The sequence below is a fragment of the Vespa crabro genome, chromosome 24 (genome assembly GCF_910589235.1).
Source record: "Vespa crabro chromosome 24, iyVesCrab1.2, whole genome shotgun sequence".
Classification (NCBI taxonomy): Eukaryota; Metazoa; Arthropoda; class Insecta; order Hymenoptera; family Vespidae; genus Vespa; species Vespa crabro.
The window spans coordinates 314,587-327,605 of record NC_060978.1 but is presented as its reverse complement, the minus strand read 5'-3'; the positions used below and the strand labels follow the sequence as shown (position 1 = coordinate 327,605).

General features: G+C 43.4%; 1 protein-coding gene across 3 annotated transcripts in view; it reads left to right on the top strand.

Annotated features, from left to right (window-relative positions):
• LOC124432236 (zinc finger protein 761) overlaps positions 1-13,019 on the top strand; it is a 39,774-nt gene that overhangs the window by 7,295 nt on the left and 19,460 nt on the right. For 2 of the 3 annotated variants that reach the window (XM_046980969.1, XM_046980970.1), the window contains 5 exons: positions 6,956-7,955; positions 8,121-8,399; positions 8,531-8,848; positions 9,029-9,636; positions 9,811-10,299. In XM_046980969.1, coding sequence (XP_046836925.1) covers positions 6,972-7,955; positions 8,121-8,399; positions 8,531-8,848; positions 9,029-9,636; positions 9,811-10,299 — 2,678 coding nt within the window. In that variant the 5' untranslated portion in view covers positions 6,956-6,971. Of the gene's footprint in view, positions 1-5,512; positions 5,710-6,955; positions 7,956-8,120; positions 8,400-8,530; positions 8,849-9,028; positions 9,637-9,810; positions 10,300-13,019 lie in introns of those variants that run through there. The other variant, XM_046980971.1, reaches the window with a different exon arrangement.

Here is a 13,019-nt window from a genome sequence, read left to right as displayed (position 1 = left end):
ATAGTTTAACTGTTTAGAAGTAGTCCACTCGAATTTTGAAAAATAATTCTCTATTTCCAGAGTATTTTCTCCCTCCCCACCACAACCACATACACATACCGTCATCTCTCAACAAATAGAAAATATTTTCAATAACAAAAAGATATCGATATTCATCGAGAGAATTACCATGTGCACTTCACTACCTTTATACTACATCGATACATTATTCATCATTGCCATGAAATCGAAAAATATTTGCATTCCTGCTTTAATTCACTAAATTAAAGCAAAATATGTATATATATATATATATATTTTTTTACGATCGTTTAGCGTGGTTCATTCTTACGATCGATGAACATCGGTATCATCGACAAAGAATCGATTAAAAATTGTAACGCGAGACAGTGACACTCACTGTATTCCAACATTGAATTACATCGCGATACTTTTATTTTCGCGAAGCTATTTATCACGTTTATGTTACTTTTCGGTGGAAAGCTTTAAACGTACGGGGGTAAAGCGTACGGGCAAGGAGTGCTTAAATCGTCGGAATAGTTGCTACTCGTTCTTCTCTCGGAGTTATAAATAAGCGTTACACGCTCGTTAGGTCGAAATAAAAGTTTTACGACTCTATCGAGGGCCGGTTACGGATAGAAAGGATGGTCAAGAATAGTACGATTTCTCTCCTCCTTTTTTTTCTCTCTTTCTCTCTCTCTCTCTCTCTCTTTCTCTTTCTCTCTTTCTCTCTTTGTCTCCCACTCTCTTTCTTCTACGTGATTCGCGCGCGCGGAGTTTTACTATAGAAAGCGCGAGATACGGTGTGGCAAATAAAAGAAAAATTTGCACCGAGTCCATCGGATTCATCGATCGCGGGAAGAAAATGCGAAGAGGCGTCTTTTACCTTCGCTTACTCGTAAAAGTTTCTTCAAACGAGGGAAGTTTAAAGTTGTACCATATAATCTATATTTTATATCTCATAAAAAGATATTAACCCGTTTGCAGTCAAAGTCTACCTGGGAGGCACAGACACGGTCGAACTATTAGAAAATATTAACCTAACATTCTATCGCGATACAATGGCGAAAATTTACTAAGTTTCACCTAACAAATATAATAATATATAGCTCTGCATATAAACGTGATCGTAAGTAACGAACGTGACGACAATGATCTGTTGACTTTTAAAGATCATCGAATTGCATTGAGAATTTAACTAATGAATTTGTACGTATCCACGAAATTTAATATAAATAGTACGAAGATTTGATTGATCAAACTTCGATGGTCGAAATCGACGGAGGAAAAAGGATGCGAGCTATTTATTTTTTTTTTTCGCGAGCATGGAATAAGGGAAAAGAGATGGAAAGAGGAGCAAAGAAAATCGTTTAAACTTTGCAAGCAAAAAAAGAAGGAAAACGAGGGTCGTGCGTAGGATTTCAAGAAGCGCTGACCGATCGAATCAAGCTTTTTGAAAATTTTTCCATCGTTCGAGAAAATCGGTCGAAATATGTGAAAGAAAAATAGCGAGGATGAGAATGAGGATCGCGCGAGGCGCGAGTCTCTTTGTGACGGTGGCAGGAGGTCAGGGGTCGAGTGTCGGTGTGTATAGGAGCGTTGGCATTAGAGAGAGAAGGGAAGCAGCGAGGCACGAAGAGGGTAAGAAGGAAGAGAATGAGAAGGAGGAGGAGGGGGTGGCGAGGGAGGAGGGAAAGGTTTCGACGTAGGTAGGGTGAAGGAAGGAGGAGGAGAAGAAGGAGGAGGTGGGGGAACGCAGAGAGAAGCCGAGGTCCGTCGGTATCGATCGGGCGTCTGCGGTAGATTGACACGTGTCATGGCCGCCTCCCACTCTCTTTCTCTTTCTGTCTGTCTCTCACTCACTCTTGAATTCTCTTGCTCTCTCGATCTCTATCGCGGGCGCATCGGGAGAAATAGACAGAGTCGGAGACGGCGAAGTGGGAAAAGGATAGCTGACCGAGATGTGGGAGAAGAGAGTAAAGGGAGAAGGGATTGGAGAGAAAGAGAGAAAAAGGAATAGGAAAAGACATAGAAGAAGGGAAACGCGCAAGGGGTGAGGCAGTGGCAGTAGCAGCAGCAGCAGGGTGGCGCGCCGTCGAAGGTGGTGGGTGGCCAAGCGAGCGAGCGAACGAACGAACGAACGAACGAACGAACGAACGAACGAACGAACGAACGAGAGAGTGAGCGAGGAAGAGCGAGTTGTGGAGAGACGGGAGGGCGGAGGGGACGAGGGAAAAGGACATTAAGGTGCGTAATAGCCAGCGGGGCGAGCGCGCACCGCCGCGGCATCGATTAGACAGAGGCTCCCTCGTCCCACTGCTAGGATGCAGCCCACCCTTTGCCTCTCAGCCCTCCTCCTCATCCTCCACCTACTCCGTCGAACTGGAGAGCCCCCGAGTACGTGCTCTACATACACACCCGGCCGCTTATGTCAGTTCCTGTCCTGCTGCTGCCGCTACTACTGCTCTTGCCGGCGCTGAGAAGCCGAAAGAGAGGGGATAAAAAGAGAGACAGACTCGTGAGAGGGTACAGAGCCGAGGTGAACCCACCTCCAACTCTCCCCGCACCTATACCTACCACCTATCTTATCGCACCTACACACGCTCACGCACACGAGCCCGCTCGCACGCCACCCAGCGGGGACACCAACGTCTAACGTCGTTATAAACATTAACGGAGCGGCTCAATATTCCCCGGACCTTGCATCCATCCCCTATACCCTTCTTACCCCTTGCCACTACCTTCGGCATCTCTCTCTCTTTCTCTCTCTCTCTCTCTCTCTCTCTCTCTCTATACGCTCGACTAGCCACTTCTACGATACGATGGCCAACCCTCCGTTCACCGGACGCTCGCACGAGCCGTGTGCTCACCTTACTACAGCTTCCGAATCCTTCCGTATTACCGGATGAAGCGACAGACTCGCTCTTACGGATTTTGCTCCGAGGCTATCGAGATATCGAGAGGACGAAACAGGAAGAAAAAGAAGGAAAAAGAGAAGGATTGAAGGAAGGATAATATACTTGCTTTTGCTTTTTTCTTTCTTTCTTTTTTTTTCTTCACAACCCTTTCAAGACAACGCTGACTCGTCTACATCAAATTGATATAGTCCACCGGGCTATTCTATTTTTCTATTTTTTTTTCCTTTTCACCTCTTTGTAATATTCGACGCTCGAAATTATTTACATTGTTATTTCATTTCTTTAATAATCTTTCGGAGTTAATTACATTTTGCTTATAACGAAACAACAAGCTTCGGATTAGATGTAGGTCCTTCAGGTCCTGTGGAATCTTGTTGAGTCTTTAGTTCGTGAGAGAGAGAGAGAGAGAGAGAGAGAGAGAGAGAGAGAGAGAGAGAGAGAGAGAGAGGAGAGGAGAGAGAGAGAGAAAGAAAGAGAGAGAGAAGATGGAATAGAGTCTTGGGTGCTCGCGCAGGGTAGGATCGGGATCGTCTAATTTCGTTCGACGAGTCCCATAAGGATTCCTCTCATCTTCTTCTTCTTGCTTTTCTTTTTCCTCCTTTTCACCGACTCAGACCTTCGATTTTGACGATAGTGTCTTGGGTAGGGGCAGAAAGTTCGTTTCTTTCTTCCATCCTTTCTTCCTTCTTTCATTCCTTCCTTCCTTCCTTCCTTCCTTCCTTCCTTCCTTCCTTACTTATCTCTCATGTCTGAGGGTCCGTCTTGATTATCGTACATCGTGACGATTATTAAGGAGCGGGAAGAACAGGAAATTCTCGATCATTCCGATCGGATTAGAAACGATGTCCAGGAAGGGCTCGAAAATAGAACGTTCGATCTTATTCGTAGGGAATTTAATGTTATCCTGATTACATTGAAAAAGAAACAATAGAAATTACGTTCGAGAGGGATATGTTTTTATTTTGATATCGACACGACCAATATCCAGAGAGAAAGATAAGACAAGATAAGAAAAGAATAAAAAAGAAAAGAAAAGAAGAGAGGAGAAGAGGGAAAAAAAGAAAAAGAAAAAGTAAAAAAAAATCAATCATTCATTTCATATCCCTTTTTTTCTTTTCCTCTCTTTGCTTTTGTAGAAAAAGAGTAGTCGCGGATTTTCTTGTAAACGTTCGTCTTTCTTATCGTACTGTTTCTCTCTCTCTCTTTCTCTCTCTCTCTCTCTCTCTCTCTCTCTCTCTCTCTCTCTCTCTTTCGCACGAGGGATCCCTCGAAGCACGGAGAAATTCGTCTACTTCTCGCGCGTTCAACAAGTTTCCACCCTTTGCCTCGCTTCTCTCCGGCGTTGTTGGATGGATCGCTAGGTGACCACGTCGACGTGCCGTGCCATTACTTCTCGCGCTTCTTGGAAAAGCGTCTTGAAAAGCTTAGTTCGCGAGGATCAAACCGAGGAATGAACAACGGCTCAAGCAGGTGCTCCAACTTTTTTTTCTATCAATGGATCCGTAATGAAAGGAATTGGTCATCATGGCCGGGCCATCGTCGATCAACAGAGAACAACGATAATGCTACTACTATGACTGGTTACCGAGAGGTTCTCTGCTCTTTCGCTCGGTCGTTCGAACGCGATACGTCAACATTGGATATCATATTGACGTATCGACTTCTCCGGTGTTGTTCGCGAACCACCGGCCAATTAACGGCTCTTTTTGTTTTTTCGACAAATACTCGTAAATCTCAGGGCAGATCCATCCGGCTCGTTTTATCCATCCATCCCCCTATCCCTTTCCCCACCCCTACCACTCCACCATACCCCTATCTAACTAACACGCTCCGCTTCGAAACGTTATCCCGATGTAAACGGGCAGAACACTCGTCCAGATCCCGTACACACGAACGATCCTTCCAATTTTCCAAATATCTCCTCATATCGGGACGCGGCTCGTAATCCCGACGAAATTTCGTCTTCCCCCTTTTATTTCGTTTATACGCGTTCGAACACGTATCAGACCTTTTGTAGATATATAATAATATTTGCGAGCAATGAGAGAGAAAGAGAAAGAGAGAGAGAGAAAGAAAGAGAGAGAGAGAGAGAGAGAGAGAGAGAGAGAGAGAGAGAGATTGTCGAAGCAATCGAGAGAAGAATGATCGTGTCTTTTCGGATCTAATCTCTGTACAATTAACAAACGAACAGAGAAAGAGAAAGCGAGAGAGAGAGAGAGAGAGAGAGAGAGAGAGAGAGAGAGAGAAACACAGACAGAGAGATGAGGGACAGGGTCTCTTTTGGACAGGAATTTTTTTATTTGTTTTTTTTTGTCTTTTTCTCTTTTTCTTTTTCCTTTTCCTTTTCAACAAATAAGATTTTCGTCGAGCGAATATCTTGCAACGTTATCTAGGTTGTAAATATTTGCACGATTTGTTGTTCACATTGCGCTTGATTAAACCGATAAATCGAGTGGTTTTTATCACGAGTAAAAAGACGTTCCGATTCTCGAATAGTCCTTCTGTATGCATCGCCGTGAAAGCAGGGGTGGGTTTTAAAGTGACAATACATATCGACTGAACTTAACGCGGTAAGGGGATAGAAAGTTTGGTGGCGCACGCGTCAGTTCTCCGCGGTAGACTCCCGAGAACACCCTTCTCGTTTCCCTTCTCGCTTCTCTACTCTCCTCTTCCCCGAGCGTTGTCCCTTTCGTATAACACGATATCTACAAATACGTTCCATTTGAAAGTCTTTTGTTCGAGCGACGACACACGGAGAACGTTCGACAACAATTACGCAAAAACGATCGAAGTACGTCATTACGATTGTAATTAATCAAATAAAAAATTGCGAATCTTAATACCTGCATAAAAAAAATTTTACGATCTTTATCTCTTTTCCATCTATCTTTTTTCTTTGTCTCCTTGGGAATAATAATAAAGTCGAAAGGGGGATCTTTCCATGGAATATTATCGCGTCACCGTGTACATTCAATTGTTACGAACGCGTATCAACCAACGCGAAAATAATTTTTAGATTTTCTTTCAAGAATAATTAGAAAGTATAGGGGAATATACATGCGACTACGATTAGCGCGAATATACAAATACACTCGCGTCGATCAGGCCGACAAAGAGAACGTGTTTCGAGGATTGCAAGATGAAAATTTCATTCGATACTTCTCTCTATCTCTATCTCCCTCTCTCTTCCTCTCTCTGTTAGCTTAATAAGACGCGAGACGTAGGTAGGAGAGAGGAGGTCGCTCCCGGTTCACAGACTTTGTAAAGCGGGGGTGGCTCGCGGAGAAAGGGCGCAACACAGGAGGGTTGGCGGGAGGTGAAGGTGGCGAAGGACGGCTTGTGGAGGTTGCCGAGGAGTGAGGGGTTGCTTGAGGCCGAGAGCGAGGGGTAAGAGAGGAACTGGGAGGCGAAGTGTCGTCGTCCGAATAACGGCCAAGCGGCATCGACCGATCTTCCTACCCCCCCAAAGCCCGTACGAAGCGTCAACTTGTTTCCCTTCTGTTCTGCGAATATCGGTCCTTCAATTTGCCCGCTGCGGTTCGCTAACGCGCTTCTCTTTACTCCTTTCTCCGCGTCTCTTTCGCGTTTTTTATCATCCTTTTCGTTTTTCACCATCTTTTTCGTCCGCATTTTCATTTTCCCTTGATTGGAACAATTTAACTCGTACCGAGTCGAAGAGAGACGATCGAAGAATTTCTTCTCGACTAGAGGGAGAGAGAAAGAGAGAGAAAGCCTTTCCTTCTAGCTACGTTCTCTTTGAAAATTTTTAATCGAGATAACGCGAATATACCCCGGGAAAAGTTGTTTGAAATAATTGGAACGATTAAAGTAAGTAGTACGTGCTTATTACGCGTTCACAGTTGCTAAATACTTTCTATGCAAATGGATCGCCAGGGATGATCATAGTTGGGAATCGAGTCGTGCGATGTAACACACCGTTATCGCGTTTGAAAGTAAACTACGCGGAGGGAGCGAAAGAATAAGTAGAGTTTAGTCGGGGACTATTAAAAGGATGATTAACGGAATGGTTGTCGTAGCGTTCGTCGATGAACGATGGAAGGTTACGAGGATGACGACGACACACACTTTTGCATCAAGTGTCACTTGACGATACATGGATTGGAAAATTACGTTCGTCATCGTCAATCAGGATGCCGTCCGCCAGATGAGAAAGCAGAAACCGCACGAGAATCCCCATCAACGCCAACTACGGTTTCTTATCCTGAGATACTGAACGCGGATGCTTTCTTCAGTTCGTTGGAATTACAAAGTAGCTCGAAATCGAATCCCAGACGTACGAATACTCTATTAGAGAGTAACAGAAAATACAAGAAGAACGAACGCCGAAAGAAGGGACAGAAGAATCAACCGGATACCGAGGATTCCAAAGAAAAACTTCACAGTATGTTACCCGGTGATACCGACTTGGACGATTCCGAGGAACATCTTTGCATTCCGTCTTTCGTTGGGTTCCCGGATATCGTCACTTCCACCGCCAATAAATCTGCAACTACGGTAGGTCCAAATAAATTGAATCAATCGATTAGACATACGACGATGAACATCGAAGGATCGAGTTTTCCGATCAAACACGAGCCGGATAATTCTTTGGAAGGTCTCGTAACTGAATCGAAACAAGCCGATAGAAAAAGACCAGAAGAAAATCCAAGAATAGAGCAGGATCATCAAACATGGCTCGACGATACGATATTAGCCGATCTCGTGGAAAATAATGAAAATAAGGATTTGCCCAGGTACGAAGAATTCGAATATCAACAAGACGTTGATTCGGACGATGACATATTAGATGAGGATCTTGCCGAAGATGAATCTTATTCCGAGTCCGATGACGGTGAAGATCAGGAAAGACCACCTAGAGGTCATACAGGTGGAAAATGGAAGCCTGGCTTGAATGATCTTCCTCAAGGTATACCTCAGTTACAGGACGACGAGGTTGAAGTTGAAGAGGATCAACATTCGGAACATCCGCCACCCACTTATACCGGTGGCAAGTGGAGACCTACTGAATCATCTCAGGTAAAGAAAAGAAAAAAAAAATGATGCGAGATCATTTTCTCGACGTAGGAAAGACAAACAGATCAAGAACGATCTTATTTGTGTTTTTTTTCTTTTTTTTTTTTTTTTCTTTGATTGTGCGACAAAAATAAAGTTTCCATTAACGATCTGCGACGTTTATAACAGAAAGTCGAGGATTATCAAGGGAAGAATACAACGGGACAACCACCACCAGAACATACTCGAGGAAAATGGATACCGGGTGCGCAAACGGATATCGACTCGGGATATTGGTGCAATCCTTGCGGTAGGAAGCTTGCGTCGCGATTGGTCTATAACAGGCATCTTCTCTCTGATTTGCACGCTCGGAGAAGCATTCGAGAGATCGACGATGGTGTTCATCTACCGCGTGCCGCTACTTCGGCAAGGAGAATATTAACGCGACGGCAAATCGCACTAGCCGAGGTAATAACGATTGATCTCAATAATTATTCTATTATCATTTTATATTTTATCACATTATATAATTTAACTTTTAACAATCAATATTGATCATGGAGATTTAACCGTATAGTTTTGTCTCTATACTTTTACAGAAAAGCAAACGTACATTTGAAGATAAAGAAGTCAAGAAGAATCCTCGTAAAAGGGAGAAAGAAGTACTCTCCTGTGAGATGTGTCACGCTCGCGTGAGAAAAGCTCAAATGGGTAAACATTTGCTTTCCCATTACCATTGTCGCGTGGCGGGAATAAATCCTCGAAGTCCAAGGGCGCGTCGTTTTCTCTTGGAGAACATGGCGAACGTAGTTCGCCAGTGTCCATTTCAATGTGCCTCTTGTCGTTTCTATTGCAACACCCAAGAAACGTTTTTGCTTCATTGGCACTCGGATCTTCATTCTAGGACCTTAGAAAAAGTAAGAAAAGTTTTTCACAAAATTCAACTAATATTTTCTTTTACATCGTTACGTCAAATGAATACGATTAGATATGGTACAATAAGTTCCTGTATATGTATCGATGGAAACGTTCGATTATTATTTCAAACATGATCATCGAATCAATACTGATAGTATTTTATTTAAATTGTAAATCAGATCAGTGGAAGCTATCGATGTGGTTCTTGCGATTTTTGGTGTGCGGATGGGGAAACGATGGAAACCCATTTATTAAGCACGAGTCATTGTGACGTTGTTTCAATGATGAACGGTTCGGTACCTGTGGTAATCAGTCGTCAACAAGCATTGCCCTGTAGCAGCTGCAACCGTCAATTCCGATATAATCTGCAGCTGCGACTGCACGTCAAGGAGACAGGACACAAGGAAAGCTTCACAGCATCGGACGAGTATCAACGGCGTATCGTTTGCAGCATGTGCCCCCAAGTCGTGAGGTCCTTGGTATCACTTCAACGCCATCAGTTAACCTGTCACGTTAACAAGGAAAGGGAAAAGAACGAATTGGCCGTTTCCACGCAACCAACGCCTTATTTTTGTTCATTTTGCTCGATGAACTTTGCAACCGCTCAGGAAGCCGTTCTTCATAGAAGAACGTCCGCACACAAAGAGATTGTTAGAGCCCAAAAATCCGTTACCGAAGAGAAGTCCAAAAGCATGTTACGAGATTGTCCGCATTGCGACGAGAAACAATCGACTCTCACGGAACACAAGGATCATCTTCTCAACAGACACCCTGACTTGTGTCACAGGTGAGCTTCTTTTTTCGGTTAATTAGATACTTATTTTTTTCTTTATTTTCTTTTTTTTTCCTTTTACTTTACTTTACTTTACTGTTTTACATAAATATGTATCTGTTCATTCAAAAAATCGTATAGATACTGGCTCGCATCTTATCTTGATTTGCAAATATTACTTTTTGGCAGGTGTCCACAGTGCGGAATACTTTTCGCTCTTTCGCAAGATGTAACAAGACACACCAGGGACAACAAGTGTACCAAGAAAAAGGAAGAAACTGAGTCTAAATCGACGGTTGTTAAGGAAGAGTGGAAATGCAAAACTTGTAATTTCTCGACGGATTCTCAAGCGGAATTGATATTTCACGAGGCTCTTCATGCGGGCACCGTTCAATCGAGCAAAGACGAGGACGATAATAATGGCAAGTCGACCGTTAAATATCGTTGTCCTCTCTGTAAAAAAACTTACACAAAAGTATCCCTAAGGAATCACATAAGAAGTCATACGGGTGAACGACCATTTTCATGTGCCAAATGCTACGTAACATTTGTAAGAAGATCTGACTTGAATGCTCATCAAAGAAGTTGCTCATCGGTATCAATGGCTGGTTGGCCGAACGAGATTCACCGAAGAAGAAGTTTTATCTGTTCGGAATGTAATGATGCCTTTTACACCAAGTAAGTACTATTATCTTTAACATCTCGATCTTCCTAACATTTCAATCCGCATATTGGATTACAATTACCGTATATCGGATATATCTCGTCAAATTACAAAGGCATTTTACAAAGTGCTTTATCATACTAGAATTTTAATTATCACGGATACACACTTTTATCTTTTATTTATTCTATGGTGTATATCGTTCGTACGAATCGACTTAATATCCTTCTCGTTCTTTCATTCGACATCGGTAGGATCGAATTTTGTTATCCTTTAAGGAAACGATATTATCGTCACCGTCGCTTAAACTTCACCGGTAAGCACTAACAACGAGCAATATTCGGCCGTTCACGTCGGACCATCGTAACCCAGTCCCGTTATAAATAAAGGGTGGCGCATTCGGATGGAGTAAAAAGTGTACGACAATAAAAGCCCTCGCCGCGAGTTTGAACCGCGGAACGCCCGTGCGCTCGTAGTAAAAGTGTCCTCGCTGCATAACTATAAAATAAAGGACCGTATCCGTTGGCCGACGGAGAAGAGAGAGAAATACGGAGAGAGAGAGAGAGAGAGAGGGAGAGAGAGAGAGTAGGAAAGCGAACGAGTAGAGTCGTTCGAACATATGAGAAAAAGAAAGAGGAGTAAACGCGAAGACATAGAAGCGTACCGAGTAAAGAGAGCGAAAGGGAGAGAGAGAGAGTAAGAGAGAGAGAGAGAGAGTAAGAGTAAGAGAGAGAGAGAGAGAGAGAGAAACAGATAGAGAAAGATAGGGTGGGAGGCTCTTTGCCAGCGGCCCGTATTAACATCTCATAGCGGGTTGTAAGCCCGCGTGGGTCATTTTAGTATTTAACGGGTTTGCATTATGAGCCGCTCGCGCGAGTAGGTGCATACATATATATATATATGTATGCATGTCCTCCTTTTTCCCCTTCGTTCTTCTTCTATCTCTAATACTAATGTATTCAAGTAGGCGCCTATACGTGGGAGCTCACAGCTAGAGAACGCCTTGCTTCGTGTTAGCCTTCCCCTTGCACACTCGCGCGCATTGGACGGTTCGCGTTGCACGACGTCGACATAAGTATTAAAGCATTGCTACACCTCTAGAGCGGTCCCTATAAAGCAAATGTTAACACCTTTTCTCTATCCTTTTCCTTTTTCTTTTTATTTTTCTCCTTCTCTTTTTCTTTCTTTTTCGTTTCAATTGTTCTCTTTCTCTTTCTATTTTCAAGAACTTCACACTTTCCCTTTTCTTTCCTCTCCGTACCGTGTAACTTACCTGTTACAACGTTCTATTACAAGTAAGACGTAACCTTTGTAACGAGAGCTCTATCCGGTAAGAATTAAACGAACGATTTCTCGAATATATTTCGATTAGAAATTGGAATTTTAAATTGAAGGATGATTTTTAGAACGACAAACAAAAATTAAATAATAATAATAATAATAATAATAATAATAATAATAATAATAATAATAAAGAAAATACCATTGCAAAGGAGTAACGTGATATTCGTTCTGGCGACGTCAGATACGATTTTCGTAAAGCAACGCGTACGAGATCGAAAAGTTCTCAAAGTCCATGAACTACTTAATCGACGAATTACATCATCCAACCCCATAGAATGAGCGTACACTACCACTATCCCCTATTTCGCCCCACGCCATCTCGAAAACCATTCTCAACTGCCATTTCATAGATCAGCTTGTCAGTATCGCTTGGAAAATTATGTTCTGTTCTCGATATCGTAGGAAGTAAGAGGTATGTATATTCTGTTCTCCTGATTTCTCTTGGCAAAGACTACGGAATACCGTGTCCTTCGTTCATTATATGGCTTTCGAAGAAAGACCCCGGGGGTTACAGTAGTTACTAAAAAAGAAGGGGAAAAAGGTATAGACGGAAAATACGTGTCAAAGCGTGGCAAGAATTGAAGATGGTAAGTTCGTTCGGTGTTCTTTAGCAAAAGAAAAGAAAAGAAAAGAGAAAAGAAGAGAAGAGTAGAATCGAGGGGAATCGAGAGAAGAAAAGAAGAAGAAGAAGAAGGAGAAGAAGGCAAAAGAGGGGCAAGTAGGGTAAGGGGAGAAGAAGGTCGTGCAGAGGGTCGGCGGCTGGGATCCAGAAAGAAAGAAAGAAGGTAATTACGAGGAGACGGGCAGCTCCCGCGCAACCGATCGCCTACCCAATTCTCAGAATACGCGACCAGCTCGCGATGTATGCGCATATTCAAGATAGTATGTTACATACGCGAGTTACTGACCGTACGTTTCGCTCGGTTCGCCACCCCCGCGCCCTTCTCCGTCTCTTCCATCGTTTCTCCTTCTCTTCCTTTTCCTCTACCTCTTACTCCTCCAGCACTGCCCTCGGTCTCTTGCCGCGATCCCAACCCTCTTACCTCCTTTCTCTCTCTCTTTCTCTCTCTCTTTCTCGACGTATGCCATGTACACGCGTTCCCCAGAGGTATTTACATATATGGACCGCGGCGTGGCGCGCGCGTATCTTTTATCTTCCGTAGCAGTAATGGCGCGTCCACCTCCTTCGTACCTGGTCAGGTAAACACCGTGCAGATAGGCATACTGGGTGAGATTGCCGTAACCTCGCCGGCCCGTGGCGTTCATCGGGATGCTTTAGTATCGGGACGCGATGCTACTTCTTCCACAAGAATAAATATCGTCCTATGCGAGAGCCTCCACCAAGCAAGAGCATAGATTCAAGATTAGAAATTCTAATGCACATGCTTCT